Genomic DNA, 27778 nt, shown 5'->3' on the forward strand with positions numbered 1-27778 from the left:
TTTTTAAGGTCCCATCTTTTGGATGATTGCCCAACCCTGTCTGCTAAGTGCTCCCTTCTGAGGAGGCCCTGAGCTGACTTGCTGAGATTTCTTCCTGGGGTCTTTCTTTTATGGAGCCCTCATGATAGTTGGCTGAACCCACTGGGGGCACGTTCTTCTTCAGGGAAGATCAGATGTGGTCTGCAGGGAGCCCAGCACAGCTACCTTCCAATCCAGCTTGGCCCTGAGTGTCCAGAGAAAATAACATGTCTTCTTAGGAAGACTTGTGCCTTCAATGAGACAGACCAGCAAAGAACGAACTGGTTTTTAAGACCTCCTAATTAATTATTTATGCTCATAATAGTTAACAGTCTCGGTGCCGTGTGTTCTCTATACGGTATTTTGTTTAATCCCTGTGACAACCCAACGTACTGGGTAGCTTTATTATCCCGTCTTGCAGCTGTGGGTAGTGAGACTCAGAATATAAATGACGTTGTCAAAGGAGAACGGAAGTAAGTGGCAGAGTCAGGAACCAGTCCTTAGAGTCTAATTTAAAAGGAAAAAAACCAAACTGGTTTGTGATGTAGAAGTCAGTTGCTTACACTCTTGGGAGTTAGCCAGTACTGGCAGACAGCTTCGGTAACGTTTTGACCATTCCTCTGTCAGCCCCTGCAAGACTGACCCCCACGTCCTTTACTGCTGCTTGTGGTGCCTCGACTGGCAGTTCCTGGGAAAGTGAAGGTGTTGGCATCAACAGCAGTCTTGTTGCTGGGGTGCAGTCAGGAAGAGCTTTAGAGGAGCTCCGTCCTGAGCTAGGGGTTGCAGGGAGGGACCAGTGTGGATCGTTTTTGAGGAGGTAGAAGGGCTTTTCAGGAGAGGGCATAGAAGAAAGGCAAGGGGGTGGTTATAACAGGAGTTAGAATAGAAGAATGGAATGGAATAATGAAAAGTAATCTGGGATAGGCATGGAGGACTGAGCTGAAATGGAGTCCTTAGATGGAAGAAATGGTGATTTCCAAGAACAGAGAAAGAACTAGGTTTGGATTTGTAATAACTAAGCTTCCTTTTAAATTTACAACCAGGGAGGACTTCCACCAAAACTCTGCTGGGGCTTTTTCTTCCAGTTTGAGGAACTGCCTTAGGAGATGGAGAAACCTTCCCACCCGGAGCCACAGGAGAGAAGCTGGTCTCTGGACAGGTTGTTCCCCGTCATGTTAGCACAGGTGTCTTCCCAGCGGAGAAAGCGCCCCCCACCCCCACAAAGCTGAACTGACACAGTGGCGGAAAACCCACTGTCACTCCTGTCACCTTCACCCAGGAAATGGCAGCATCTGCGTGAGGTTCTCTAGGACTCTGCTCTCCGTGGAGGGGGGACACTGACTCAGAAATCTCACTCAGTTCGCTCTGAGACTCTGTGAGCTGCTGAGTCACTTAACAGAAAGCACCTCAATCCAGAACACCAATCTGTCTCTACCCCACACAGAATAACCACCTTTTTGAAAAGCAGCAACTTCTACTGGTGTAGTTCGAGATCCTTTGGCACTCTGAAAACACGCTCTACTGAGGGCTGTTTGCTAAGACCAGCGGCTGCTTCTGTCATGGAGAAGTAAGAAAAGATGATTTTGTTGTATTGAAACAACGCGTGTGTTTGGGGAAAAGTGGCAGCAGGCTTGGGATGGGGAGAAGAGAAGTCAGAGAAAGCCATGCATACAACGTCTGTAAAGAAAATGTTTTATTTAAAGTGTTAAATACCATCACCAGAATGAATGTGATTTACATTAGTTGGTGTTCGTTACAGGACTAATCTGCCCTTTTTTTTTTTTTTCCCCAACTGGAATTCCCTTTACTTTTAAAACATACTATGTACAGGGCAGCAATGGTCACTGGAGTAGTGCTATTTACACGACTAAACCACAAGTCGAGGTGCAGACGTGAAAATTAAAAAAAAAAATACACCCACTTTTTAAATAAATACTGCATAATGACAAGTATGTACAAATATTCCATACAGTCATGTCCTTCTTATTAAATTAGAAATAATTTTTATAGGAATATGCACAAAAAATTATGTGACTGCATCTTCGTATCAGGAAAATGGTAAACGTTTATTCTAAGGGAGAGTATAGACACTACAGGTCTATTAAATTAATTGCTGCTGGTACACAAGTGTCTAATAAATTATTTCCATAGAGTTTTTATTCGTTCTTTTGACAACTTTACCTGGGGCCATCGTAGATCACACAAGGTCAAGACACAGTCTCAGTGTATTTCATATTGCACCACATAAAGAGAAGGCATTTTTAGTGATACTCATTTTAACTTTTGCACCATATCAAGCATGATGGTTTTTAATGGTCAGCATGGAATTTAAAAAGGAAAAAAAAAAAAAAAAGAAAGAAGGAAGCAATTTTTGTGCATGGCCTTAAGTGGTATGTATGTGGATTTCAAAAGTTTCTGCAAGAAATTAAAATCAACCTGTAGGAATGTGTTATCAAAGTGTACATAAAGAAACAAAGTATGGGTGGCTTTAATATATTAACCAGTGATTTTTCCTCTCAAGAGGGGAACTTAAGAGAATCTTGACCTTGCAGCACCACCCAATGGTAATGACTGTCTGTAAAACCAAAGGCAGGGGTTTGACCTTGAGGGACTTGGGGTGTAGACTTTTGGTGATGGCATCAAAGAACTATTAATAGGCAAACTGACTTTCTTTGAGTCACCTAAAAATTGGAGCTTTAAAATTATTTGTTGCATATTTATGTTTACTATATTTCTTTAGAAATATAATTTGTGAAAAACTGTATTTTACTACAGAAAAATGAATTAATAAACAGCCCTGTGTTTCAGGCTCCAAATTTTTAGCAGTGTTTTTCTATTCACATAGTAAATGGAAATTGGCTAAAGAAATTGCTTTAATTAATTAAAAATTAAAAAACAAAACCTAAGACCTTCTAGAAATAATACTTTAACCCCTGTATGAATAATGCTGGTGCTAAAAACAAATTTATTAGACATTACAATGGGCACATGATTTTAGGGTTTTCCTGTAAACTGAACTTTGAAGGTGAAAAGAAAAGTACCATGCACTGTACAATAAATTGCAAAAGTTCAAATATCTTCTTTATCAAATACATGCTGACTTACGTGAATGTACTCCCAAGTCATGTTGCAAAATCCTTTTCAACATGCTTGAAATAAAGAAAGCTCTTAGTTTTTGGTGTTTTTTTTTCTCTTGAGAAATTCATAAATTCAGAAGCATCTACAGCTCTGAATCAAACATGGGGTATAAGGAGTATCAGGTCAAAAACTTGTAATCTTTTAGTATAATGTTCACTCTGGTAGGGAGAGAGAAAATGAAAGATTAAAAGAGAAGAGAGGAAAAGTGAGACAGAGAAGAGGAAGAAAGATGTGAACAATTTGCACATATTGAACTTTTTAAGATTTGTATATTTAACATGGAAATAAATTGAATATAGTATACTTATTTGTCACATAAAGAGAATTTTAAGTATCTTCTAGAAAGTATTCTCATTTGTAATGTCTGCCAAAACACAGACTATGATTAAAGAATAAACATGGTGTGTCTTTGTACCACCCTGTTGCATTCTCTTCCCCCTTTAAAACCATGCAATAGTGAAATTTATTTTTAAAAATAATATAAATTGTTGAAAATGGCTGATTTTTATTCTTTTTTTTTTTTGCAAGTTGCAGCCCCAAGAAAATAATTTAAGTATTCAGCTAATCTGTGTCCATGCAAAAAAAGTTTCTTTAATTTCATTCAGTACAGTGGAGCCACAGAATTTTGTTTTTCAGAGTCCAACACATCATGGCATTAGGGAATGGCGTGCCTGCTGGAGCTCTGAAGTCGGCCATGGCTTACGCTGGACGGGCTGCTCCTGGTCCCTGTGCAGAGGAGGGCGGATGTCTGTCCTGGACCACTTCTTTGGTCTCCCGCTTTTCACCTGATGCTTCCGAGGACTTCACTCCTTGACTCGTAACATGGCTTCATGACTGTATAGCTCCATCTCTGTGGCATAATAGGGCTTTGGGGTCAGAGAAATGAAGAAAAAGGAACGATAAAAATAGAAAGGTGCCATTGAAAAGGGCTTTTGTTGCATGAAACTGACTGATTCTTTGAGATTAATCCATGGCTTCAGATTGGACCCAAACTCAAGTGTTCTTGAACTCCAAGCCTGATAGTTCTTCATAACTCTGCTCTTTGACCTGAGGACCATCTTTAGGGCACAATGTGTGCAACTTCCTCTGAGAACACAGGATCGCTTTGTATCCCTAGAAACAGGCTCAGAAGACACAACATTAAGCATGCAGTGTTACCAGGGTTTGCGACCTGTGGGTTGTTTTTTGTTTTTTTTTTTTTGTTTTTTTTGTTTTTTTGTTTTTTTGTAACGCTGGTTGCTATGACAACAGTTTTACAGCTGCTATGAACGAGAGTAAGAAGGTCCGGTTGAACTTTCCAGAGAGGATTGGGAAGCTCTTCTTGTCAGAGGGGCCAACGTTGGATCTACTAGGGAGGAAGGGGGGAAAAGTTTGAACCATCCAATCACCATATTGGATAGCTCCAGTTCATCTAAAAGTATCTGGGCCACTCCCATAAAGGATTTGTGATCCATGCGACCATAATCTCCCCAGACAATGATCTGTTGGCAAAAGAAAAAGGAGAGTGAGGTCAGCATCGTTATGCACATGGAAACTTGCAAAATAAAATACATTTGGTCAACATGCTATCATCAAACATCAAATTCCACAGTTGTGTTTTAATCGCTGGGATAGTGGTCTTGAACTACTAGAATCCAAAGGCACATGAAGAAAAGTGTACTGGACTATTCACATCCTAAGGAGTCTGGGGAAACTGGAGTTTGTGTCTGATGGGGGCTGGCAAGTCTCTAGCTCACTGGAAAGGAAACCACAGCGTCCACGGCTTGATAACATGGGTCACTGCATTGCCATTTCCCAAGAATTCCAGCTAAGAGCAATGGAAGGGAATGCGGTAAGACATGTGGGTCTAAGGTCTGAGTCCATTTCCTATATAAGGGAGAAATCATTCAGTAAATACCTGTAAAACCTTCCCCTGGGGACTTTCTTCGAAAGATAATAGCTGTTGGTAAAGGGGTTCCAGTGTTTTTCTCGCCACCTTTGTTTTCTTTTTGGCTATGCAGACTCCGTTATCCAACAGATACACCTTCACATATGGTGCTTGGGAAAGAACACATAGAGGGGAGGGTTAAGTGACAAGGCGCCGTTACGGAACGCCCAACTTGCAGATGACATCTGCAACGGCCTAGTTTTAGGCCAAAAGAACTAGCAATCAAAAGTCAACCGTCTTTCCACATGATGTCAAAATCATTAGCTAAATACTAAGTCCCTATCAGCCACTGAAGAAGTTTAGGCAACTTTAACCCAGAGGCTATTCTGAGTTGATTACTACTTCTCCATCAAATGGTTTTATAGATTTAAACAATGCATTAAATAAGGTGAAACGCTTCCAGTCCCTAACAATGTTCAAGAGAGAAGTCTTAGTCAGACTTTCATTTGTCAGTACTTAAACCTAAGTAAACACGCTTGAGATGACATCTTTTCATAAATAAATTATAACATAAATAATATATCTCTATAATAAATACTTACATAATATAATTATATAATATAAATAATAAATATAATTTTTTTCTAAATAACAGTCATTTACTAATCAAAAGGGTTTATTTGTTGATGGTGGCATGGGTACAAGGCAGGGGGCTTTGATGTAATACGTTCACATAAGCTGGGAAGAGGCAGCTAATTATGAATTGTTTGGCTTGAAATGTACTTGACTCTCCATAAAAGCATTTTCATGCATGTACAAAATACGGTATTCTTTATGGCACAGTGGGCTAACTAGCTCCAAGACCTTTGTAAATATAATCGACTTAACCACCCTGCAAGGTTGTACACATTATCATTTAGAATATCTGCAAGGACAGGGAAGTTACAAAATTTAAAACTATTCTTCAGTTACTGGAGGTGCCGGGGTGAGAACCGAATTTCAGAATCCTCACTAATTGTTCCACATATCGGATCTCATGTTCTATACATCACTGTACAGTGGGCCTGTGTCATCTTCCATGGTTCCGGGCACCTTAGATTATGACATTACAGTAGGACATGTGTGACATCGTAATACAAAATGCTAATGATGCCTCTCTTTCCTTGCACATTACAGGAAGTAAAAGTCTAATTAGAATGTCCTAGATACAAAAGCTTATGCTGCTTTGGAAACCTATATCTATCTTTATTCTATTTTTTTAAAAAATCTATCTTTATTCTAATGCAGAGCTCTAAGAATTCCCAAGGAGAATTTTGAAGCTCCAGATAAAGTAAAGAAGAACACAAAATACCAGCTAATAAGAAAAAGAAATTCTTATGTACATGTTCATTTTGCAATGGTTTCTACTACATACATACCTACTTAAATTAGATTAACTTGAATTATTTAACTTGAACTATCCTTACCAGACCACCCTCCCTGCATACTCACTTGGGATAACTACACAAACTTCTACAGGTAACAGACTCACTGATTAGTATCTTTAATGATTCAAAAACTAAGTTTTCAGCATCTAATCAAAAACAAAGCCTCTGAATTGAAAAGTGGGCATTGCAAATCATAGAAGAATCCCTTCTGTTCTTACCTGGCAGTGTCTTGGAACCTGGTTTTACAACAAGGCCACGAGCCCGAATGATTTCCACCTCCAACTGTCCCTTTTTGTCCATCATTCCTACCTGAATGTCACCTAAAGGTGCATGAGGAAGAAACAGACAAGCCTTAGTGTACAAAGGCAGTAAGAAGCAGGCTTGTGCCAAAGACCTTCGTTTTATACCACTTCCTCATTTCCCATATATTTTCATAAATTTAAATATATTTAAAATTCTATCAACGATCTCCTACTTTAACAAGCATATCAATTAACTTAGGGGAAAAAACCGGTTCAAATTCTTTTATTGGTACAATAAAAACACTTATTCCTGCGGACAGTACTGTTAAAGATCCCATGAAACGAGAGAATGTAATTTTCAATAATCTAAAGGAGGAACAATGAAATCAGATGACAAAAAATTCTTACCCATTGCAGGTGTAGCCAGAGTCTGGCGCCCCACTAGCTGGGCAGGGCCAAGGCCATCCAGGAAATCGCTGAACTGGCTATCGGAGGCCAGGCGGACACCAGGGAAAATCAGACTAAAAGCAAAATAACACATGGGATTAAACCTTCAACCCATTTACTCTCAGGCAGCTCGGGTTTCCCTCTTGCTCCTACCCGGGGACAGGATCAGCTGCCACCACGGTTTTGTCACTTGTATTAATGGACCCCAATCACTGTGTTCCACCACCCATGGCTCACCCTTTCTCATTCTCTAGCAGCCCATGTATGTCACCAGAAGCACCTGTCACGCCAGACTGCAGGCTGCTGTGTACCAGTCTTTCTCCTCCTTGTCTGGAGGGCCTGGCCTGTGATTTCTATCAGTAGCACTCGCTACCTACTGAGCCCTTACTCCACGAATAGGCATTCACGGATTTAATCCTCTTAGCTGCACTGGGAGATAGATTCTATTATCCTGTTTTACAAATGAAGAAACTCTTCTAGATCATTCCCATCAGTACACAAAACCTGCTGTTATTCTTCCACCCTAAACAACAACAACAACAACAAAAAACTTCTACCTTAAAAAAAAAAAAATCCCTTTCCTAACTTCCCTTCCTACTCTAGCTCCCACCCCATTTCTCTACTCAAAGCTCCTGGAAAGAGTTTACTCTATGGGCTGTCTTCAGTTTCTTTTTTCTTGTTCTCCCTTGAAACTCTGTATTCAGTTTTTCCTTGCTCTCTTCCTTGCGTGATTTTTCTCCCCCCACCGAGGTCACCAGAGGGCCACATGGGTAACCCAACTGTTCATACTCAGCACTTGTCTGATTTAACACATTAGTATCAGCTGACACAATGGAGCCCTCCCTCTCCACTGAAACACATCGTTCACTTTGGTTCCCAGACCCTCTGGTTCCCTGATTTTCCTCTTTGGCCACTCTACCCCAGTTTCCCTTACTGATTCTACCATTAAGCATTGAGAGCCCAAAACTTTGACTTCTTATTTTTCCTGCACGCCCCAGTCTCCTTGGTAATCTGAAGCAGTTTCACGGTTTCAAAGGCTATCTACACTGACATGGCCTAGATTGCCATCTCCGGCTTGGACCACAGACCTGCTATAGTATTAGTATTGGATCTGCTTTGCCTACCTGTCTGCTTGGATTTCTAACAGGCAACTGATACTCAATTTGTCCCAAACTGACTCCCAACCTCGAAACAAACGAAAAGCCAAAGTCTGTTCCTCTCAAGGGATTCTCATCTTAAATGGCAACTTCATTCTTTCAACTGTCCAGCCCTGGGGTAGCCTTTCCTCTTTGTCAGGGACTGAACCTTGTCCCCCCACCAACGCATATGTTGAAACCTTAATCCCCAGTATGACCCGTACATGGACATAGGGCCTTTAAAGAGTTAATTATGGTTAAATGAGCTCGTAAGGGTGGGGCCCTACTCTAACCGAACCTAATCTGACGGTTTCCTTTTAAGAAGAACAAGAGATTTCAGGGGTTTGCTTGCACAGGAGAAACACCATGTGAGCACACACTGAGAGGAGGCCATCTGCAAGCCAAGGAGAGATGCCCCAGGAAAAACCAAGCCGGGTAACACCTTGATCTTGGACTTCTAGTCTCCAGAACTATGAGAAAATAAATTTCTGTTGTTTAAGCTACCCAATCTTCGGTATTTTGGTAGGGCAGCCCTAGCAAACGATACACCCCCTTTCTCTCCTTACTCACATCAGATGTACCAATAAATCTTATAGGCTCTACTGTAAAAATGCATCTAAAATGTGACCTCGCATTATAATGCTATCACTGTGGTCCCAGCCTTTATCTTCTGTCTGCGGTATTACCGAACAGTCCTCTGGATGTTCCCTCGGTGGCCAAATTTACTTTCCACCCCCGCAGCAATCAGAACGGTCTGTTAAAATTCAAGTCAGGGAACATTAGGACTCTGCTCAAATCCTCCACTGGTTTCTCGTCCCTCTCAGAGGAAAAGCAAAGTCCTCACACTGTTATTACAAAGTCGATGCAAGCCGTCCACTCCTTGCCCCCCAGGTTAATTTCTATTCCCGCCCTTTGTGCACAGTGTTACCTTCCCCACCGCTGATGGCAGGCAAACTGCTTCCTCCAGGTCTCAGAATGGGTTCCGGCTGGAATGTTCTTCCCTCGAATGTCCACATTCTTCAAATCTTTACCCAAATACATTTCTTTTCCCTGTCCCTACATGACACCCACCCCTGCCCTCTCTTATCTCTATTCCTTTCTTTTTCTCTTTAGCGTTCACACTACCTAATCTACTATATATTTTATGAATTTTCCTTATATATATGTATTAACAACTTTTCTTATTTATTGTCCATCTTATCTATTAGACCATAAGTTTGGTGAGGGTAGGGTTTTTTGTTTATTTGTTTGTTTCTATTTTGTTCACTGATATAACTCCAGCCCCTAGAACCATGTCTGGAATATTGTAAGCACTTAATAAATACTTGTTAAGCAAAATCAGTTAATTAAAATGAAACTAAGAAAAGTTAAATAATTGCCCAAGTTTCTACAGTACCAAAAAACAGAGGAGAACTTAAGCCTATATGATTTTAAAAAGCCGATCATCTTAACCACTAACTGATTTTTGGCCCCCTTGTATGACTTATATACCAACTCAGCACAGTGCTTAGAACACTGGAAGGTGTGAAAATATTTGTTGAATGAATACACATATTCAACCCATTTCTCCCATAAAATATAAACATCTAGGGTACCAGGGGCCATAGCTGGGACATTTTTGTATCCCTAACAGCATCTACCATAGCATTCTGCAATGAGGAAAGCTCAGTGCACATTCATTTTTTAATTGCTTCTCCATCCCTTTTAAAACTTCCTTGATGAATGTCAAATCTGTTTCTTCCCCCAACCTAAATCCCCAAATACATAGTTAATCCAAGCATTTAAATTGGTATCCCACACAATCTTACTGATAAATGTATGGAAACCATACACCTCTCCCGTATTTATATAGTCATGCTAGACAAACGTTCCTCTTTGCCTCACATCTGGCCACATCTTTGTTGTCTAAATGTCTGATGCTTCCATGCTGACAACAGAGCGAGGTCAGTAAACCCCACTCTCCTCGATTATCCTCCTCTGTGCACCATCTATAGATCTGTGGTTGCTGATTATTGTCAATTTGTCGGTGACGGGGCTACATTATCTCGACAAATGCTCTGAAAATGTCCGGGCTACAGCTGATTCAAGGAAAGGCTACTGCTAACTACATAAAGGAAGGGCTCACTACCTTCCTTTGTGGCATTATGTCTATCTGAACTGCCTGCTACTTCCAGGAATGAAGTATGTGTCAGGTATTCTAGAATTTTTAGGAATCCCTCTTAAGAGCCAAGATTAGAGCAATTAGCATTGTTCACGTGGTATGGCTGGAGAGCTTACTCTTTTCTGGGTGTCTCTATATTACTTGAAACCAGGCAAACTTTTACGTGCCTGTATTGTGACAGTCACATTTCAGCGTCTTGCTGTTAAAGCAAAATGCTTTATCCTCAAACCTATTTCCCTTGATAGAAAAAGCCAGCTAGGTCCCACTTCTCGGGGGTAGGCGAGCAAAAGTTCTCTTCACAGCACATCAGCCAGTGGAAATGAAAATGGTGCTCTCGAGAGTGTGAGTTCGCTTCTGGGAAAGCACAGAGAGAGAGAGAGAGAGAGAGAGAGAGGAAGGAGACGGTCCTGGTAAGGCACGGAGGAGACGCGCACCACGGCTGGCCTCACTCACTTTCCTTCTGAGCTATAGCTGTTCATGCTGCCGTCGGTCGATTCTCGGCTTGCCTGGCGAGTCATCCAGTTCCTCATCTCCACAGCCAGGCCCGTTTCCGTGCTCCTCTGGACAGTGCTCCGTAGCTTTTTACCTCCTGCTTCTGCACAGACGGAAAACAAGAGGCATGATAGCTTTTGTCATCACCATCTGGTAACGAAAAATACTCAGCCAACGTGGGGAAGGTCCTCAGATGGAAAGAACTGCAGAAAGGCAAAGTGGTCTTATTCAGGAGACACACCGAAAAGGTATTTCCCACAATGTCTTGTTGTGTGGGATGAAAATATTCTTAAAAAATCTTCAAGAAGCACAAAGTACCATTGTTTTTTTTTTTTTCCATTTAAAGCAGTGTTCGAGTTGGTTACAAAAGGAACAAAAAGGTTCAAACTAAAGGAAAATAACATAAGCTTTGTTTTCACTGTAATATTTAAATATGTTAATTTATGCCTGTCTTTTTCTTTTTTCCTTTCTTTTGATCATAATGAAATGATTAGGCCTTGACTCTGTTTCCAAAGTGATGAGTAAACCTCAATTCTAGCCTTAACTCTCACACAAAAACCTGATATTGGAGGGTGATCAATATTAGAAGACAAAGAAAGCCATACAAGGGAGATAACCTGTCTGATAGAGTTTTATATCTGTTGGTAACTTTCAGAGAGACTGTCAAAGGGAATGCAAAAAACAAGCAATGCCATGTGAGAAGAGCTTTCTAACTTGGGATCACGAGTAGTCATGTCCTTAAGGAGGATCGATAGCTTGAATATGAGATTTACTTACGGGAGCCCATGAGAAGACCAAACGGGAAACTGAGTCAGAGACCACAGATGTGACGGAGTGTAAGAAGCGCAAGTGATTTGGACAGGTCAGGGAGGAAGGAGCTTGACAGAAGGAGTGGGATTTTAGCTGGGTTTGAGAAATGGGTACACTGGGACCTGAGAGGCAAGAAGGTAAGTGTTTGGGGCCAAGGGAAGGGCCTAGACAAAGGCACGAAGGCAGGAAAAACCATGTGCTGCTGAAGGATGATGGAAGTAACCAGATGAAGAGTAATGGTGGGGGAGTGTCAGACAAGAACCTGAGCTGCCAACACAAAGGGCCTTGCATGTCAGAATGTGGAGCAGAGAGACTGCTGAAGCTGGAGGGATAGGGGACAGTCCAAACTATTTGTCTTAATTTACTTCTTGTCGGGCCTAAATATGTATCTACATTGACCATGCATGCCATTAGCTTTTGGGGTTGTGGTAAGCTCTTTTAATGCCTGATACTAATAATTTCACTTTAGATCAATAAACATTTGCTGATATTGACCCTGACTTCTTGAAATTCCTCCAGCAACAACGTATAATATTTGCTCACCCTTTTGAAACACTGCTTTAAATTTCATCTATTTTCTACTTCCAATCTCCATGTCCATCGAAATGCTCTAAAGTTTATATCAAATATAAGTTATGACTGATCTACCGTTCAGTTCCATAATATGAGGCTGATATTTTAGGAAATTGATAGTAGACATGTTGTACTGATATGAACTGTAAGAGAATCTAAAGCATCTGTGACTGAAGAGGGAAGGCTCTTCTTTACCAAGAAATATTAGTTATATTTAGTACATAATTAATACATGTAGTAAGTGTCAAAGGAATGATAAAAATTTAAAATGACCAATTTGCAACCTTCAAGGGAATAAATGGTTCAGATAAGGCACATCCGTGGATGCTAACAGCCTTAGATGAAAGGATATGCACATGAGCACCCCCCCGAAAAAAACAACAACAAAAAAACCCCATTCCACAATTTAGTTTTGTTTGTTAAAGGTAAAAACAGACTTCAACTCTGGGAGACCAGCCAGCTATCACTATCTTAATCAAGTGATCAAACTTAGTAGCACTGATAGTGGGACAATCACAGGTACCTCCTGATAGAAAATACACAGTACCACTGATCAAGTCAGTCCAGACAAAAATATACAAACTGTTTCTAATTAGGTCTTTGGAACCAACTTCTAGTTTTCTAAAAACTAGAGGACCGAGTAAATGATAAATCTCTCTCACACACACATACACACACACAGTAAACAAACACAGAACATGGGGTTTTGTTCAAGAGAATTGGCTTAGTCTCTTTAAAAAGTCAATATGAAAACAAACAAATAAACTAACAAGGTAGGGGAATCGGTCCAGATTTTAAAATATCACAGAGACGTAACCATTAAATTCTATGAGTATACTTTGGCTTCTTTTTGGGGAAAAAACAAAACAAGAAACCCTAAAAGCAAAACACTCTAAAAGCAATTTTAGGACAAAGAAGGAAAATCTGAACATGGACTGGATATTAGGATAAGAAAATTGTTAATTTTCCTACGTAGATAGTGGCATGTATTATAAAATATACCCTTATCATTAGAGATCCATGCTGAAGAACTTAGACCTGAAATGTTATAGTGTCTGCAACTTCCTTTCAAATAGTAGAGCAGAAAATACACATATACAGAAAAAAGAGAAAACATTTTTAGAAAAAGGAGAGGGATGAAGAGATGCTTGTACTCAAAAATTTAATATTCATGATTATTTCACGGTGCTCTCCCAACGGCCACATCCAAAAGTCATACAGTTCTGTTCCATTGTGCACCAGAATCATGGAAGGTACCAGGCTGCTGTGAGGAGCCTGCCCAAGGGCTAGGTCCTGGGCTCTCCACGTGGCTGTACCGTTCTCTTCCCATGAAGAACGCCCATGCGGAAAATCACCTCCAAGTGAGCTGTACCACTGTGGGAGCTGAAAAATGTGGAATGAGGAGATCTCCAGGAGCCATAAGACCTTCAAAGGAAACGAGATTCCTAAAAGTGTCAGGACATAACATCTGACTCCACCACAGCAAGAATAATATGAAAACCTGCTGTTCCAGGGTGATGAGAACCAGCTACCATTTGTCAAAGAGTAACAATACAATGAACGTGTCATCCTTGGGTTTAGAGACCCCCTTTTACCTGCATTCTCTTCAGAACTCCAACAATCCCTGTTTACAGATACAGCGTCCATGGGCCCTGGCAGCTTATACAGAAAGTGACACAGCTGAAGTTGATACACAGTTCCCTGATCCAAATTCTCCGCTATTCGCTGACTTGTTGTCAGAATACAGCCAGTGGGTAGACCATGCAGCGAGATCTGTAACTGCACATGGAAGGCCCCGTGAGTAGTGGCCAGTGGCGTGGGAAGGGCAGGACCCCGGGAAAGGCTCAGGCCCTGGTGTCGGACTGTTTCTCTGTGAATCCCCACTTAACCAGAAACAGGCTGGGTGACACTGAACCCATTACTTAGTCCCTCGGTGACTCAGTTTTCTCAAAACTGTGAAATGGCAAAGAGAGTAATGCTACCTCATAGGATTTTTGTGAGGATGAGAAAAACACTATATTTCAAGTGATTAGGATAATGCCTGATACACAGAGAATCTTCAGTTAAGGGTACTGTCCTTACTATTACTACCAGGTAGGGAATCAGAAAACATATTCCAGGCCAATCTCTACCCCTGACCAGCGGACTCTGTGGCCTCTCTGAGTTAAAGGCTGAGTCTCTGCTTCCTCATTTATGAAAAAGTCAGGGAACGGGGGAGGGGGTGGTAACAAATGATCTCTGCTGTCTTTTAGCTACAACGTCTATGACTTTGTGTCATTAGTGTATGACCAAGATCATGATTAATGGCAGACACGGAGGAGATAAAGCTACTCGTTGTCATCTGATGCAATCAGAGACCTGTAAGCAACATGCTGCGTGTTTATAATAGGTCTTTATGTCTTTTAAATGTACTTTGATCTAATGCACACGCAGACTTTTTAAAAAAGTAAATGTATTTTTCAGTACTATAAACCCTTTTGCATGACATTCACAATAAAAGTAATTTTGTCTAAATACAATGGATCGTGGTGATTCATATTTAATGCTCCAAATGCTTTGTCATGTCACCCACCTTGAAAACTGGATTTGGAGAACAGTGGATGTGGGCGTCTACATAAGGTAAGCATAGTAGGCAGAATTCTAAGATGGCCCCATGGTTATGTTACCTTACGTGGCAAAAGGGATTTGACCAATGTAATTAAGGTTACTAATCGGTTGACCTAAAGATAGGGAGATTATCCAAGTGGGCCTGATAAAGCCACAAGGGCCTTTTATTTTTAAAAAATTTTTTAAAAGATTTTATTTATTTATTTGACACAGAGAGAGAGAGATCACAAGTAGGCAGAGAGGCAGGCAGAGAGAAGGGGGGAGGAAGCAGGATCCCCACTGAGCAGAGAGCCCAATGTAGGGCTCGATCCCAGGACCCTGAGATCATGACCTGAGCCAAAGGCAGCAGCTTAACCCACTGAGCCACCCAGGCGCCCCGACATGGGCCTTTTAAAGCCAGAATGCTTTCTCTGGCTAATTCTAGAAGGGTCACTGAGGGAGATCTGAAACCCACGAGAGATTCAGTGCACCTCTTTTGGTTGAAGATGGAGGGACCACGCGGAAAGGACCCGCGGACAGCCTCTGGCCGCTGAGAGACGGCAAGTAACACGGGGACGTCAGGCATACAACTTCAAGGAACTGGAATCTGCCGACGACCTGAATGTCCTTGGAAGCAGTTTTCCCCCAGAGCCTCCAGACAAAAACTCAGCCCTGCCAACACCGGGTTTCCGCCACGTCATACACTCAGCAAAAAACCCAGCCACACCATACCATTCCAGACATGTGGTTTACAGAACTACAAACTAATAAATGAGTATTTTCATGCTGCTAAATTTGTGAAACTCGTTAAGCAGCAATAGATAATCTTTTAGATACGTGTTCTTTTAAATGGCAAAAATCTATAAAAATAATCTATGGGGACCATAGGAGTGACCCAAATGAAATTATTCTTAAGGACTCAATAGCCATGATTAAAAAATACATTATTTTCAAAAAGTTTTACATATATATACTACATACATATCCAAAAACATGTAAAATATATGTGCCTGTGTGAGAATCTACAGATGTTTAAAAATACTCAGTAGCAAACTATAGAACTAAGGCCCAGATTATGTTGTTGTAGAGCCCTTAAAATCACTCTGGTATTAGGTATTTTAAACCATAATGTATTTGGAGAAGGCGCCTGCAGGTAAAAATCAAGTTCCTGAATTGTCAAACATCACAGGCAGAAAGCAAAACACAGGAGGTGTCCTTGTTATTCTGCTCTGCTTACTCTGATGACTCATTTAACTTGGCACCTTCTGTATTCAAAGAAAGCCACTCGATTAAAATAAACAACCATAAACAACCGGTCAGTTTCCTCTCACAATATCTGAAAACCCCTTGAGTGACTGGACAACGACAATCAAAAGGTCCTCAGACCTTTTCTGCTACCGGTTTGGAAACTTTCCTAAGTCCCAAGATGAAGCTCAAAATGAAATGCCAAACTTCATGGTATGGTGACTTCTTTCCAAATCTTGTACCCACAGAACCCATTCTTGCTTGCTCTCACTTGGATGGTCTCATCACCGCTTTGCAGGCAGACTTACTGACGAGTCAGGATTTTCAGGCTGGTAGATTCTGAAAACTATCTTTAATTTGTAGTTTTGGCCCCAGTTTATGTGCCTTGAATTAATAAGGCACTGAATTTGCATTTTATTGAAAATTTATCGAAAATTACCATTTTCCAGAGTGAGTATAATTTAGAGAAGCCATATGCATTACACTGAAAGAATTTAAAAATGCATTAAAATGAGAATTTCTAAAATGACTGATTCATAGAATTTCAGATGCTACCTCAGGGATCCAACGTGCCTTTGTGCTCGATGTGTATTCCTTTATTGTAGCAATGAGCAAGTTGAGGTCCAGAAGTAGCTAGGCCCCCTTTAGTAGAAGACTTTCAAATGGAACTTTATTTCACCTCACTCCTCTCAATTCTTCAGACTTTCAAGTATAAGAAATGCTTTCAGCCCTTTATTCCACCTCAATGGTGGCCACTGTGGACATCTCTTCCCATCTGTGGATTATGTATCAATAGGGGATACTCCAAGAGTTGAATGCTATAATTGCATATAAAAACTTGTGTACTTATGTTTCCCGGGGCTTCTTACTGTAATAAATACACTTACTAAATACTTATAATAAATATAATTCAAACCCCTGAAAGTCTAAACAACATAGGGGCAAGCACCTGGTAATTTCTTCTGAGTTAAACCAGGATCTGCATTAACAATTACAATAAAATAGAAATTAACAGAAGTTAGCAGTTGATCTCTAAAATTGTTTCAGAGTTTAACACAAATCCATTTGTTCCAACAGCTCTGTCAAAACTATTACGAAAGTTACGTAGTTAACAGCTACAGTACAGTGAACTATAAGCAGAAGTCACAATCATGATAGACATTAGGTCTATTTGAATGTAGTCACCTGTCCCCCTACCTCTGAAGTTAGGCTTGCTCCATCAATGAAATGTGGGCAAAACTGGCCCCTGTAACTTCCGGGAGAAGCTTCCACAGGGGAAGTGTGAGTCACCATGTCCCCCCTCCTTTATGTGGAAGCAGTTAGCAACAGGTACCTCCACCAGCCTGGGGCCCAAGGACAGCCACAAGCATGACTCTTAATGCACATGCAGAAGGAATGAGACAAGAATTCTTTGAGTTAAGCCACAAATAATTTAAGTCCTTTGTTATTACAGCTAAACCTAACCTATTCTGGCAGATCCACAGACAATTGCTGGAAGACACAATTCCATTCCCTTGTAACTAAGGGGTTCTAAATTTTTGACACTTTTTCCTTTTTCCAGCATCATTTAAATATTGACCACTTTGAATACAGCTCTGTCCATAAAATCGCGGCATTTGATGTCTTATTTTGTAACTGCTTTCATTGCTTTTCTCATATTAGTATGCTTAAAGAAATTTTAACCATTGTTCTTAAACCTCACGTTCATGTTTTAAAAATATTAAAATAACTTTTAATAAGCTTTTAATTTTAGAATAGCTTTAGATTTACAGGAAGATTGTTATACAGTACAGAAAATTCCAGCGTACTCCACACCTCATTTTCCCTCTTATTAACATCTTACATGGCTATAGTACATTTGTCACAGTTAATGAACAAATATTGATACACGACTGTTGACTAAAGTCTATGCTTTATTTATATTAACTTGTTTTTTAATCTGAAATGTTTTTTCTGATCCATGATGTCACATTACATTTTGTCATCATCATATCTCCTTAGACTTCCCTTGGAGACAGATTTTTGAAGTCTCTAATTCCTGACATTCATTTACATTTATTACTCATTTTAGTCTACTCTTTGTATGTGAAATTAACATGCAGTATTATAATTTACCATAGTATAAGTATACCCATTAATGAAAACACTAATTTGAATGAAAAAACAATATATAAGTTGAAAATACTCATCAAGAGAAAAATAGAAAAATGTCATGTTATAAATAATACTGAATGTATGAAAATAAATTATCAATACTAAATTAATTTATACTGTATGGTATAATGTAGAGTTTTTATTTTTAAAGATTTTATTTATTTATTTGACAGAGGGAGGCACAGAGAGAGAGGGAACACAAGCAGGGGGAGTGGGAGAGGGAGAAGCAGGCTTCCTGCCAAACAGGGAGCCTGATGCTGGGCTCAATTCCACGACCCTGGGATCATGACCTGAGCTGAAGGCAGACACTTAATGACTGATACCCAGGTGCTCCAGGGACAGAGTTTTAAGCTTATTAAAATAAGTTCAATTATGTTTCAGATAAAATTTAGATTAAAATCACTATTCCCAATGTAATGATTCAGGCAAACATCAGCATTGGATGTTAAAAATCATTTGATGAGAGATTTTTGGGGAAAAGGATATTCACATGGTACTAAAGTATTACCTCAGAGGTTACTTAGTACTTATAAAGGGAAAGATACATCTCCTCCATGAAGGACATTGGTAGTCACCTCTAAGCCAACTGACCAAACTTAGCATCCCTAAGAATGAGAGAACTTGACATTGTTGTTACTGATGGATGTATGAAGTTTACATCACCAGTACATTTAAACTGAAATTAACCACATTTCTAGACCTAATGTCCAGTTTACAGGAAACACAGGAAATAGACAAAACAATCAGACAAATCCAGATTGTTAGATATCCTATAAGACAACTTTGTCTGGATTTTTTGAAAATCAGTATCATGAAAAGAAAAGGTGAAAATACTGTTTTAGATTATGTGTTACCAACCAAAAGTTATGAATGAGCCTTGACTAGATCCTGGATTGAGGGAAAAATATATATATAACAAAATTTTAGCCTTCGTAAGAAACAATTTTGGGATAACTAAAAAACTTGAGTATGAAGGAAATATTAGATAGGCATTTTTGTTAATTTTATGTAGTTTTTTTAATTAGGAGATGCATGCTGCAATTTAACTTACACTCAAATGTTCAGCAAGAATACATACTGTGTGTGTGTGTGAGAGAGAGAGAGAATCAGGGGAAAGACAGGAAAGATAAAGTCCACTAAAAATTGGTCAATCTCCATAGTGGATGCTCACTGTACTACTTTTTTTTTGTATGTTTGAAATAAAAGTTGGGGAAAATTCAATTATTAAATTCAAAACAAAGAAGGGAAAGAAAGAGCTCTTGTGTCTTGACTTACTACCATGTGGAGATAATTTGGATATAAAATCTACCTGCCTCTAGGCTTCATACGAGTGTTGTACAGTGGTTCTTATTATCACTTTCTGTTTGAGGAAACTACTTGAAGGTGAAACTTGAAACAAAACCCTAGCAATGTCAACGCCAATGCTTATTTCTCAAAGAGGCTGGCTTCCATCTTTAGTATTTGGGACACTAATTTCTGCTTCCAGTGTAATTAGTGACTTGAAACCTCATCTTGTGATCTCACTGCATGTCCATAAACTTAAATCATTTTATGAACATATTTAAGATTTTAGATCATTCATGCTTTCTTGTCTTATCATGAATGGGGAAATGTTAATTTTTTTACTAAATTCTGACTTCAAGAATATGATGGCAAAAAAGAAAGAGCCTCTTAACTATAGAGAACAAACTACTGGTAACCAGAGTGGAGGTGGGGGTGGGGGATGGTGATGGGGATGAAAAAGTACACTTATGATGAGCACTGAGTAATGTATAGAATTGTTGAATCATTATATGGTACACTTGGAACTAATATAACACTGTATGCTAACTATACTGGAAATAAAATGTAAAACTTTAAAAAATTACCATAAAGATAAAAAAATATATGATAAAATTCAAACAAATGTGCCAGAAAGAGCTATTCCTTATTATATACATATGCATTTCTATCTCTCAGTAAGTTATTTTGGATTTAACCACACCAAAAAATGGAGATTGCATCAAATGATGCCATGGCAGTCAAACAGTTTTAACTACATGGTGAAAAACTATGGATTTGTTAGAGTGTGAGGTTAAAAAAGACCTTGATCCTTTTGCGTCTTGATCCTCGTCTGTAAAACAAAGGGGCTATTACAAGAACAGAAAACTGGAGACCAGTATCTCCCATGAAAACAGTGCAAAATCCTCAACAAAATATTAGCAAATCAAATCCAACAATGTATAAAAAGAGTTATACACCATGATGAAGTGGGATTTATCCCAGCTATGCAATGCTGGTTCAATATTCACAAATTAATTAGTGTGATGCATCACATCAATAAGCTAGAAAAGAAAAATCACATGGTCATATCAATAGATCCAGAAAAAGCATTTGACAAAATCCAACACCTATTCACGGTAAAAACTCAGTAAATTAGGAATAGAGGATAGCTTTCCCAACTTGATAAAAAAGATCTATTAAAAAACTTAAAGCCAACATTACATTTAATAGTGAGAAACTCAAGGCTTTCCTACCAAGATTCAATACAAAGCAAATATGTTCCTTCTCATAACTCCTTTCAACAGCTTACTGGAAATTCTAGCTAATGCACTAAAGCAAAAAAAGGCAATTAAATTATACAGATTGAGAAGGAAGAAATAAAACTTTTTTGCTCACAGGTGATATGAGTGCTATGTAGAAAATAAAAAAAAAAACCCAAAACACAAAAACCCCAGGTATAAAAACTCCTGGAAATAATAAATGATTATAGCAAGATTGTAGGATATAAGGTTAGTATACAAAACTCAATTTTTTCCCTATATACTAGCATTGAACAAATGGAATTTGAAATGAAACAAAAACAAAAACGAAAACAAAACCCAGAACAATATCATTTATATTAGCATACCCAAAAAATGAAAGAATATTAGGTATGAGAAAAACTGCCAAACTCTGATGAATGAAATCAAAGAATTAAATAAATGGAGAGATATTCCATGTTCATGAATGTGAAAGCTTAATATTGTTGAGACGTTAGTTCTCAACCTGATCTATAGATGCAATGCAAACCCAATCAAAATCCCAGAAATTATTTTGTAGATATTGACAAACTGATTCTAAACTTTATTAGGGAGAGGCAAAAGACCTAGGATAGTCAACACAAAATTGAAGGCAAAGAATAAAGTTGGAGGGCTGTCAGCTATGAACACTTGAAATTTGACACTATCGAATTTCAAGACTTACTTAAAGCTACAGTAATCAAGACAATATCGCATTGGTGAAAGAATAGATAAATAGATCAACAAAATAGAACAGAGAGCCCAGAAATAGGCCCAGATAGTGATGAATAGAGACCTGACACTATAATCGATGTGAAACAGTTTTGAAAACTGTAAAATGCCATACAAATCTATCTCTGAAAAATGACTGCAGTCATGTGAAATTATCCAAAAATTGCAGGAAGAAACTTGCAGGAATAAATAAGTGGGGCCTTGACATTCAAAAGGGGAGAGAGAAAAAAGACTGCTGACCAAAAAGGCTTAAGGGGTTTCCTTCCCACACAAACCCATGGTTTTCAGATGATATCAAGGTGGATGTCGTTAAGTTGAGAGAAAAGAAGTGGGCAGGGCACAGAAGCTACAAACTAAAAGAACAGAATCTTCAGGCTAAAAAATCTTTGTCACATGAGGTGTTTGGCTGGAGTTACTCATACTTGAAACTGACTGGAAATAAACAGACTGTATGACTATTCAATTTTTGAAGGACTAAGCCCACTTAGAAAAGTCTGTTCAACTCTTAAGGTACCTACGGAATTTCCTAATATGCACTAGTAGAAACAGGCTATTAATACTATATAGTCTCCTCTTCAAAGCCAATCTTTGTGGCCAATGAAGAATAAAGGCAAAGACATATTTTCCAAAAAGTATGTTAGAACGAGGTTGCCAGGTGAGTCTGTCAGTCTTTGCAGTTCCTTCCAGGTGAGATTTAAGAATTCTTGTGGATAATTGTTTTGTGTTTCCTACTCTCCTTTCTTTCTTTTTTTTTTTTTTTTTTTTAAGATTTTCTTTGTTTGAGAGAGGGAGAGAGAGAGAGCATGAGCTAAGGGGAGGGGCAGAGGGAGAGGGAGAAGCAGAATCCCCTCTGAGCTGAGATTCCCAGGACCCTGAGAGCATGACCTGAGCCAAAGGCAGATACTGGAGTGGCCGAGCCATCCAGGCATTCCCTATTTTCTCCTTTCTAAATGAGAATTTTAATTTTCATTATCCTGTTGTTACTGTACCATTTAAATTGAGTCTATTGTAAACAAATAACTTATCTGTAGGTTTGCTGATCTATGTATACCCCTAGTTTATATGGAGCTGAGTGTAAAATAAATAAATATATATAAATATATATATATGGCATGGAAATCCCCATCTGGATATGAGGAAGAGATTCAAACAGCCTAGATTTCAATTTGCATGCAGTAAAAGAATGACATTTTAAGGTTGTCTTTCTAGGGAGGGACTGACTATGTTCTCTATGCAAAATAAGAGTATGCATGGTTATTTGGGTAACGAAGTCTGTAGAAAAAGTTAAAATTAAGAGAACTATAGTCTTTATCCTAGCCTTCTTCCATAGATTCCCCCCTTTCTTATTTGCTTATGTTCATCAAGCGAAGAGGAAAATAACCCAATAGCAAACTAGTATTTAAAAATATAAAAAATAGGTATTCAGGCTGAGTTTAATAGATTTTTCCACCAGTAATTATTTTATATCATTAAGTGGGTATTTGTTAATGCTTCTGGCTCACTAGTATTTGAATCCTTTTCCTATGTATGAGAAATAATCCATCCTTCAAATGTAGACACTAAAATTGTTGGGTATTACCAGCCGGTCTGGCAAACAGGGCATGGACAAATGGCCAAGGTTCTGCTGATTACACTACTGCCTCAAACTTTGATCTGAAACTCATGAAGCAAAGAAGATGGGACACCACAGGCTTCCATTCTAATGAATTCAATCTATAATTTCCAAGAATGGTCCTATAGCAGTAGGTACTGATTCAGAATCAAAGGTTGACAGTAGTGCAAACTGTGTTTTCTGTGCCAAGCAGCAGTGGTAGTTGGGTAGGACTAATTCTGCAGTATGGTTTGGGACAACATTCGTAACCTCTAGCACAGGATCTCCAGTCTTCCTAAAGATTCCGTAACCCAACCAATATCCCTTAGCAAATATCTTTTCCACCTGAATTGCTAGACTTAGTTTCTTTTGATTACAACAAGGCACCCTAAATGAAACATATGGCATACACATTTCATTTGTAACATAGTAGAAGATATGTTCCTAGTTTATAGGAGCTGAGTGTATCCAACTTCCAGGTGGCACAAAGAACATATGACTTTTAAGCACTCTTGCACCTGCAAGGTTGGATACAGTTACTTAAATAATTTGGTCCCTTCCAGCTCTAATAGCTTCCTTCTATTCCATGATATGAACATAGAAACCAACTAGATATTTGTTCATTTATTCATTCACTACATATTTGCTAAGTACTTACTTGGTGCAAGGCACTCTGACAGATAAATATATGTAACGCTTGATCACACAATTCCTTATTATGTAATTTTACCATTTAGTAGGTGAGGTAAGATAATAAATAAATAATGACAATCCAAGGCAATATATTCTAAGTGCTATACAAGTACTATACAAGTGCTATACAAGTACAAGTACCAGATATCTGAAGCTATACTGTCCAATATAATTTTGTGTGAATGTTGAAAATGTTCTATAGTTCTGCACTGTCCAATAAGGTAGTCATGTGTAGCTACTGAGCACTTGGTGGCGGGTGGGATTGGGGGGAAGGTGAGCCTGGTGATGGGTATTTAGGAGGGCACGTATTACATGGAGCACTGGGTATGGTGCATAAACAATGAATCTTGAGCACTGAAAAAAAATGTGGCTAATGTGACTCTGGAAATAATTTTCAATTTAATTTGGTTTCAATCTATTTAAATTTAAATAGCCAAATGACTAGTGCTTCCTGTATCAGAGAGCACAAATCTAGTTCAGAAAAAGGTAAACATATTTTGATATGGGATCATAAGGGAATAATAACCATGACAATGCAGTTCACACACCTCTCTCCAAGGTAAGTATTACTATAAACATTTCACATAAAAGGAGGAAACTAAAGCTCATTAAGTATCTTGCTTAGTTCTAGGAAAAGATGGAGCTAATATTTCAAACCCAGGTATATGCCCATTCACCTTTTCCTCTGCCTACAGAAGCTTCTATGACTTCTGAAAACTTCGTGGATAAGATATGAGTTGAGCTTTGAAGGGTAATTAGATATGATGCATATGCAGTGGTAGAGGAAGAATAGAAAGAAAAGCATGAACAAAAATTTGGAGGCAAAGAGCAAGAAGGTCTAGTTTTACTGAATTACTGGATTCCTAAAGGGCCTTAGAAGATATGCTGTACAGAAGCACCTGACTGTTAAAGACTCTGAAGGTCAGGCCAAAGGACACTACCTACTGGGAGATGGGAATCTACTGTGGTTTCTGGAGGAAGACCAGTGTCAACATTAAGATGATTAAGGGAACTGACACAGAGGCAATGGAGGTAGGTTGGAGGGGAGACCCAGCAGGTAGAGAGCAGACTGGGAGACTCTCAGAAGATTTTGAAGGGGAGCAAACGTGGCCCTAAACTATCCAGGTGACAATAAGAATGGGAAGGAAGAAAGCAGTTCCCCAGCTGAGGCTGCCAACTGGTGGCACACATTTGGTCAACAGGCTATGTTTCGTTTGGCTCAAATAATGTTTATAATTTTTCATTTAGCTGCCAACATTGTAAAAGTTAAAGATTTGAAGTAAACATTCAGATTTACAGCTTTTCTCTTATGGAAAAAAGAGTAAGTTTGCCAACCCTGGGCTGATATTCAATTGGAATCAATTAACTAGAACAGAGTGTTCGCCATTCCTTTTTGGATGGATAGGATTTCTCAAGCTTTTCAGAGTGCTTGCTTTTCCCATTTGGATGACATCTGGTCTACCTCACTAATGTATGTTAACTGCCTAGCCCCAAGTCACAGGATAGTAAGGGAACGACTGATCACGGACATAGCTAAAATAAACAGTCCTTTCATTGTAGTCTCCTTAGGCAAAATCTAATTCTTAAGAATTAGTACTTCAAACTTACACTGATACTATCATTTTTATAATAGCTTTTTTCGTCAGTTGTTCAAATAATATTATATATACAGAGCATTAGGTAAGTCCCCCTCCTCTTCATCAAACACTCTTATGTTAGGCGATAGAGCAAATGTATAGAACGATCTTGTCTGATCAATAATAAGGGTATACTTAAGAACAACAGAGGGTACTTATATTAAACCACAGACCTTAGCAGCAATGGGATGCTGCCATTGCCACCTTCTAGTGCGTTTCTTTTGTAAGTCGTAATAATACACAAGGATGTCTCCATAGGAAAACTCATCCCCATTATTAGCTCTGAATTTAGTGAACTTATTGAAGGATGAAAGCAAACTGGGGTTAAACGTTACTTTTGTATTAGAGTTATAAGCTGCTTTAAAGATACTGTTTGGACACCTACCAGTGAAAAATTCTGACTCTCAGATAACAAGGTAGTATTTAATAAGCACTCCAAATGGAACTGTACTTTTGTTTATCTTTTTTTTTAATTCCAAAATCGTTTGCTTCACTTATCTGCCTAGAATGTAAACCTAATATAAAAATATTGTGCTATTTTTAAATATGGCATAGACTCATTTATGAAATGATTTATTATATAATTATATATAATAATTCAAAAAATCACATAAAAATACATAATCAATCATCTAGGAAAAATAATATCTCCTAAGAAAAGATACAAATTCAGACTAAAACTGTCATTGTGAGGATGTGCAAAAACTATGATCACTGAATTTTAAAAAGTCTAGATCACATATTAAATTTAAAATCAACATAAATAAAATAAATAACAATAGCAGCCAGTTAAAATGGTATCTACTGGGGCGCCTGGGTGGTTCAGTGGGTTAAAACCTCTGCCTTTGGCTTGGGTCATGATCTCAGGGTCCTGGGATCGAGCCCCGCATCGGGCTCTCTGCTCAGCAGGGAGCCTGCTTCCTCCTCTCTTTCTCTGCCTGCCTCTCTGCCTACTTGTGATCTCTGTCTGTCAAATAAATAAAATCTTAAAAAATAATAAAATAAATAAAATGGTATCTACTTCGAAAAGAATGGTAGAACTATATACTATTATTAATAGACATTAAGCGGATACTTTACTAGCCATGATGTCTGTACTTGGGAGGATTACGTTTAAGTGTACGGAGATTTTTTTAATCCAGTGGAACATAGGCAAAGTCCCATTTTTATCAAATGGGACTACTTATTAAGAATTAAGTGTATCATTTACCATATACAAAGATTAGACTAAGATAGTACTTTTTATACTCTTCTTATCAGTTGCATGACCTCTTAAAGAGTGGGGTGAATTAAATAGGTCTTTTCTTTTTTTTTTTTTAAGATTTTATTTATTTATTTGACAGACAGAGATCACAAGTAGGCAGAGAGAGAGGAGGAAGCAGGCTCCCCGCTGAGCAGAGAGCCCGATGCGGGGCTCGATCCCAGGACCCTGAGATCATGACCTGAGCTGAAGGCAGAGGCTTTAACCCACTGAGCCACCCAGGCGCCCCAAATAGGTCTTTTCTATTAGTCTCTTTAGTTCCTTTTATATTAATTCCTCATAGCTTCACTATCGTATGCAAAAAAAACCTTTTCCCAGTTTTTCTGGTGATTTAAAATTATTCCTGTTTCTTGGATGGTTTTCCTGTAATTTAATTTTCAACCTAGTGCATGTAAAAGAAATTAAATGAATTAATTTATTCAGTTAAATAGCATTAAATCAATAAGCTCTCTTCTGTATGATCACCAAGCCATATTTTAACCAAAGAAGGCAGGCCATAAAATCAAGTAAACCAAATTCATCACATCATTATATGTACATAACTGAACAAGAATCACTAGCCCTGAACCACAGGTCACAACATTAAAATAGCCTCTGAGACACCAGATCTACCAAGTGTTAGAAAATGTGCCATTTTCTTACATTATAAAACCATAACCACTTACCATTGAATCTATGGGTGGGAAGTTGTGGGGCTGCTTCTCCTATTAAGAATGCTAAGTTTTCGCTGAAATGATTCCTTCTTTGTTAGAATTACCTGTAATGTTTAAAAATTCTACATACAATAATATTCCACATTAGGGAGGCAGACTCACAGAATCAATGTTGAGGGCAAGTAGTTTATATAGGGAAGTTAATACTTATCTCGTAGGATTCAATGATAAAATAAGTAGACATAATTCACACACTGTTAAGTAACATATAAGGGACTAATATTATTAGTTAAAAAAAAATGCTGGGGTGCCTGGGTGGCTCAGTTGGTTAGGCATCTGCCTTCAGCTCAGTTCATGTTTCTGGGTCCTGGGATC

The 27778-nt window shown here is 38.7% G+C and overlaps 1 protein-coding gene across 36 annotated transcripts in view; it reads right to left on the minus strand.

The window, feature by feature from the left end:
- Positions 1 to 3251: 3251 nt before the first annotated feature.
- Positions 3252 to 27778, minus strand: part of LOC111146851 (regulating synaptic membrane exocytosis 2) — a 591447-nt gene continuing 566920 nt past the window's right edge. For 35 of the 36 annotated variants that reach the window (XM_022502578.1, XM_022502564.1, XM_022502568.1 and 32 more), the window contains 5 exons: positions 10890 to 11031; positions 7101 to 7213; positions 6669 to 6770; positions 5054 to 5193; positions 4379 to 4637 (listed from right to left, as the gene is read on the minus strand). In XM_022502578.1, coding sequence (XP_022358286.1) covers positions 4419 to 4637; positions 5054 to 5193; positions 6669 to 6770; positions 7101 to 7213; positions 10890 to 11031 — 716 coding nt within the window. In that variant the 3' untranslated portion in view covers positions 4379 to 4418. Of the gene's footprint in view, positions 4638 to 5053; positions 5194 to 6668; positions 6771 to 7100; positions 7214 to 10889; positions 11032 to 27778 lie in introns of all 36 variants that reach the window. The other variant, XM_022502593.1, reaches the window with a different exon arrangement.

This window comes from Enhydra lutris, unplaced genomic scaffold (genome assembly GCF_002288905.1).
Source record: "Enhydra lutris kenyoni isolate GAN:26980312 unplaced genomic scaffold, ASM228890v2 scaffoldscaffold14, whole genome shotgun sequence".
In the NCBI taxonomy this organism is placed as follows: Eukaryota; Metazoa; Chordata; class Mammalia; order Carnivora; family Mustelidae; genus Enhydra; species Enhydra lutris.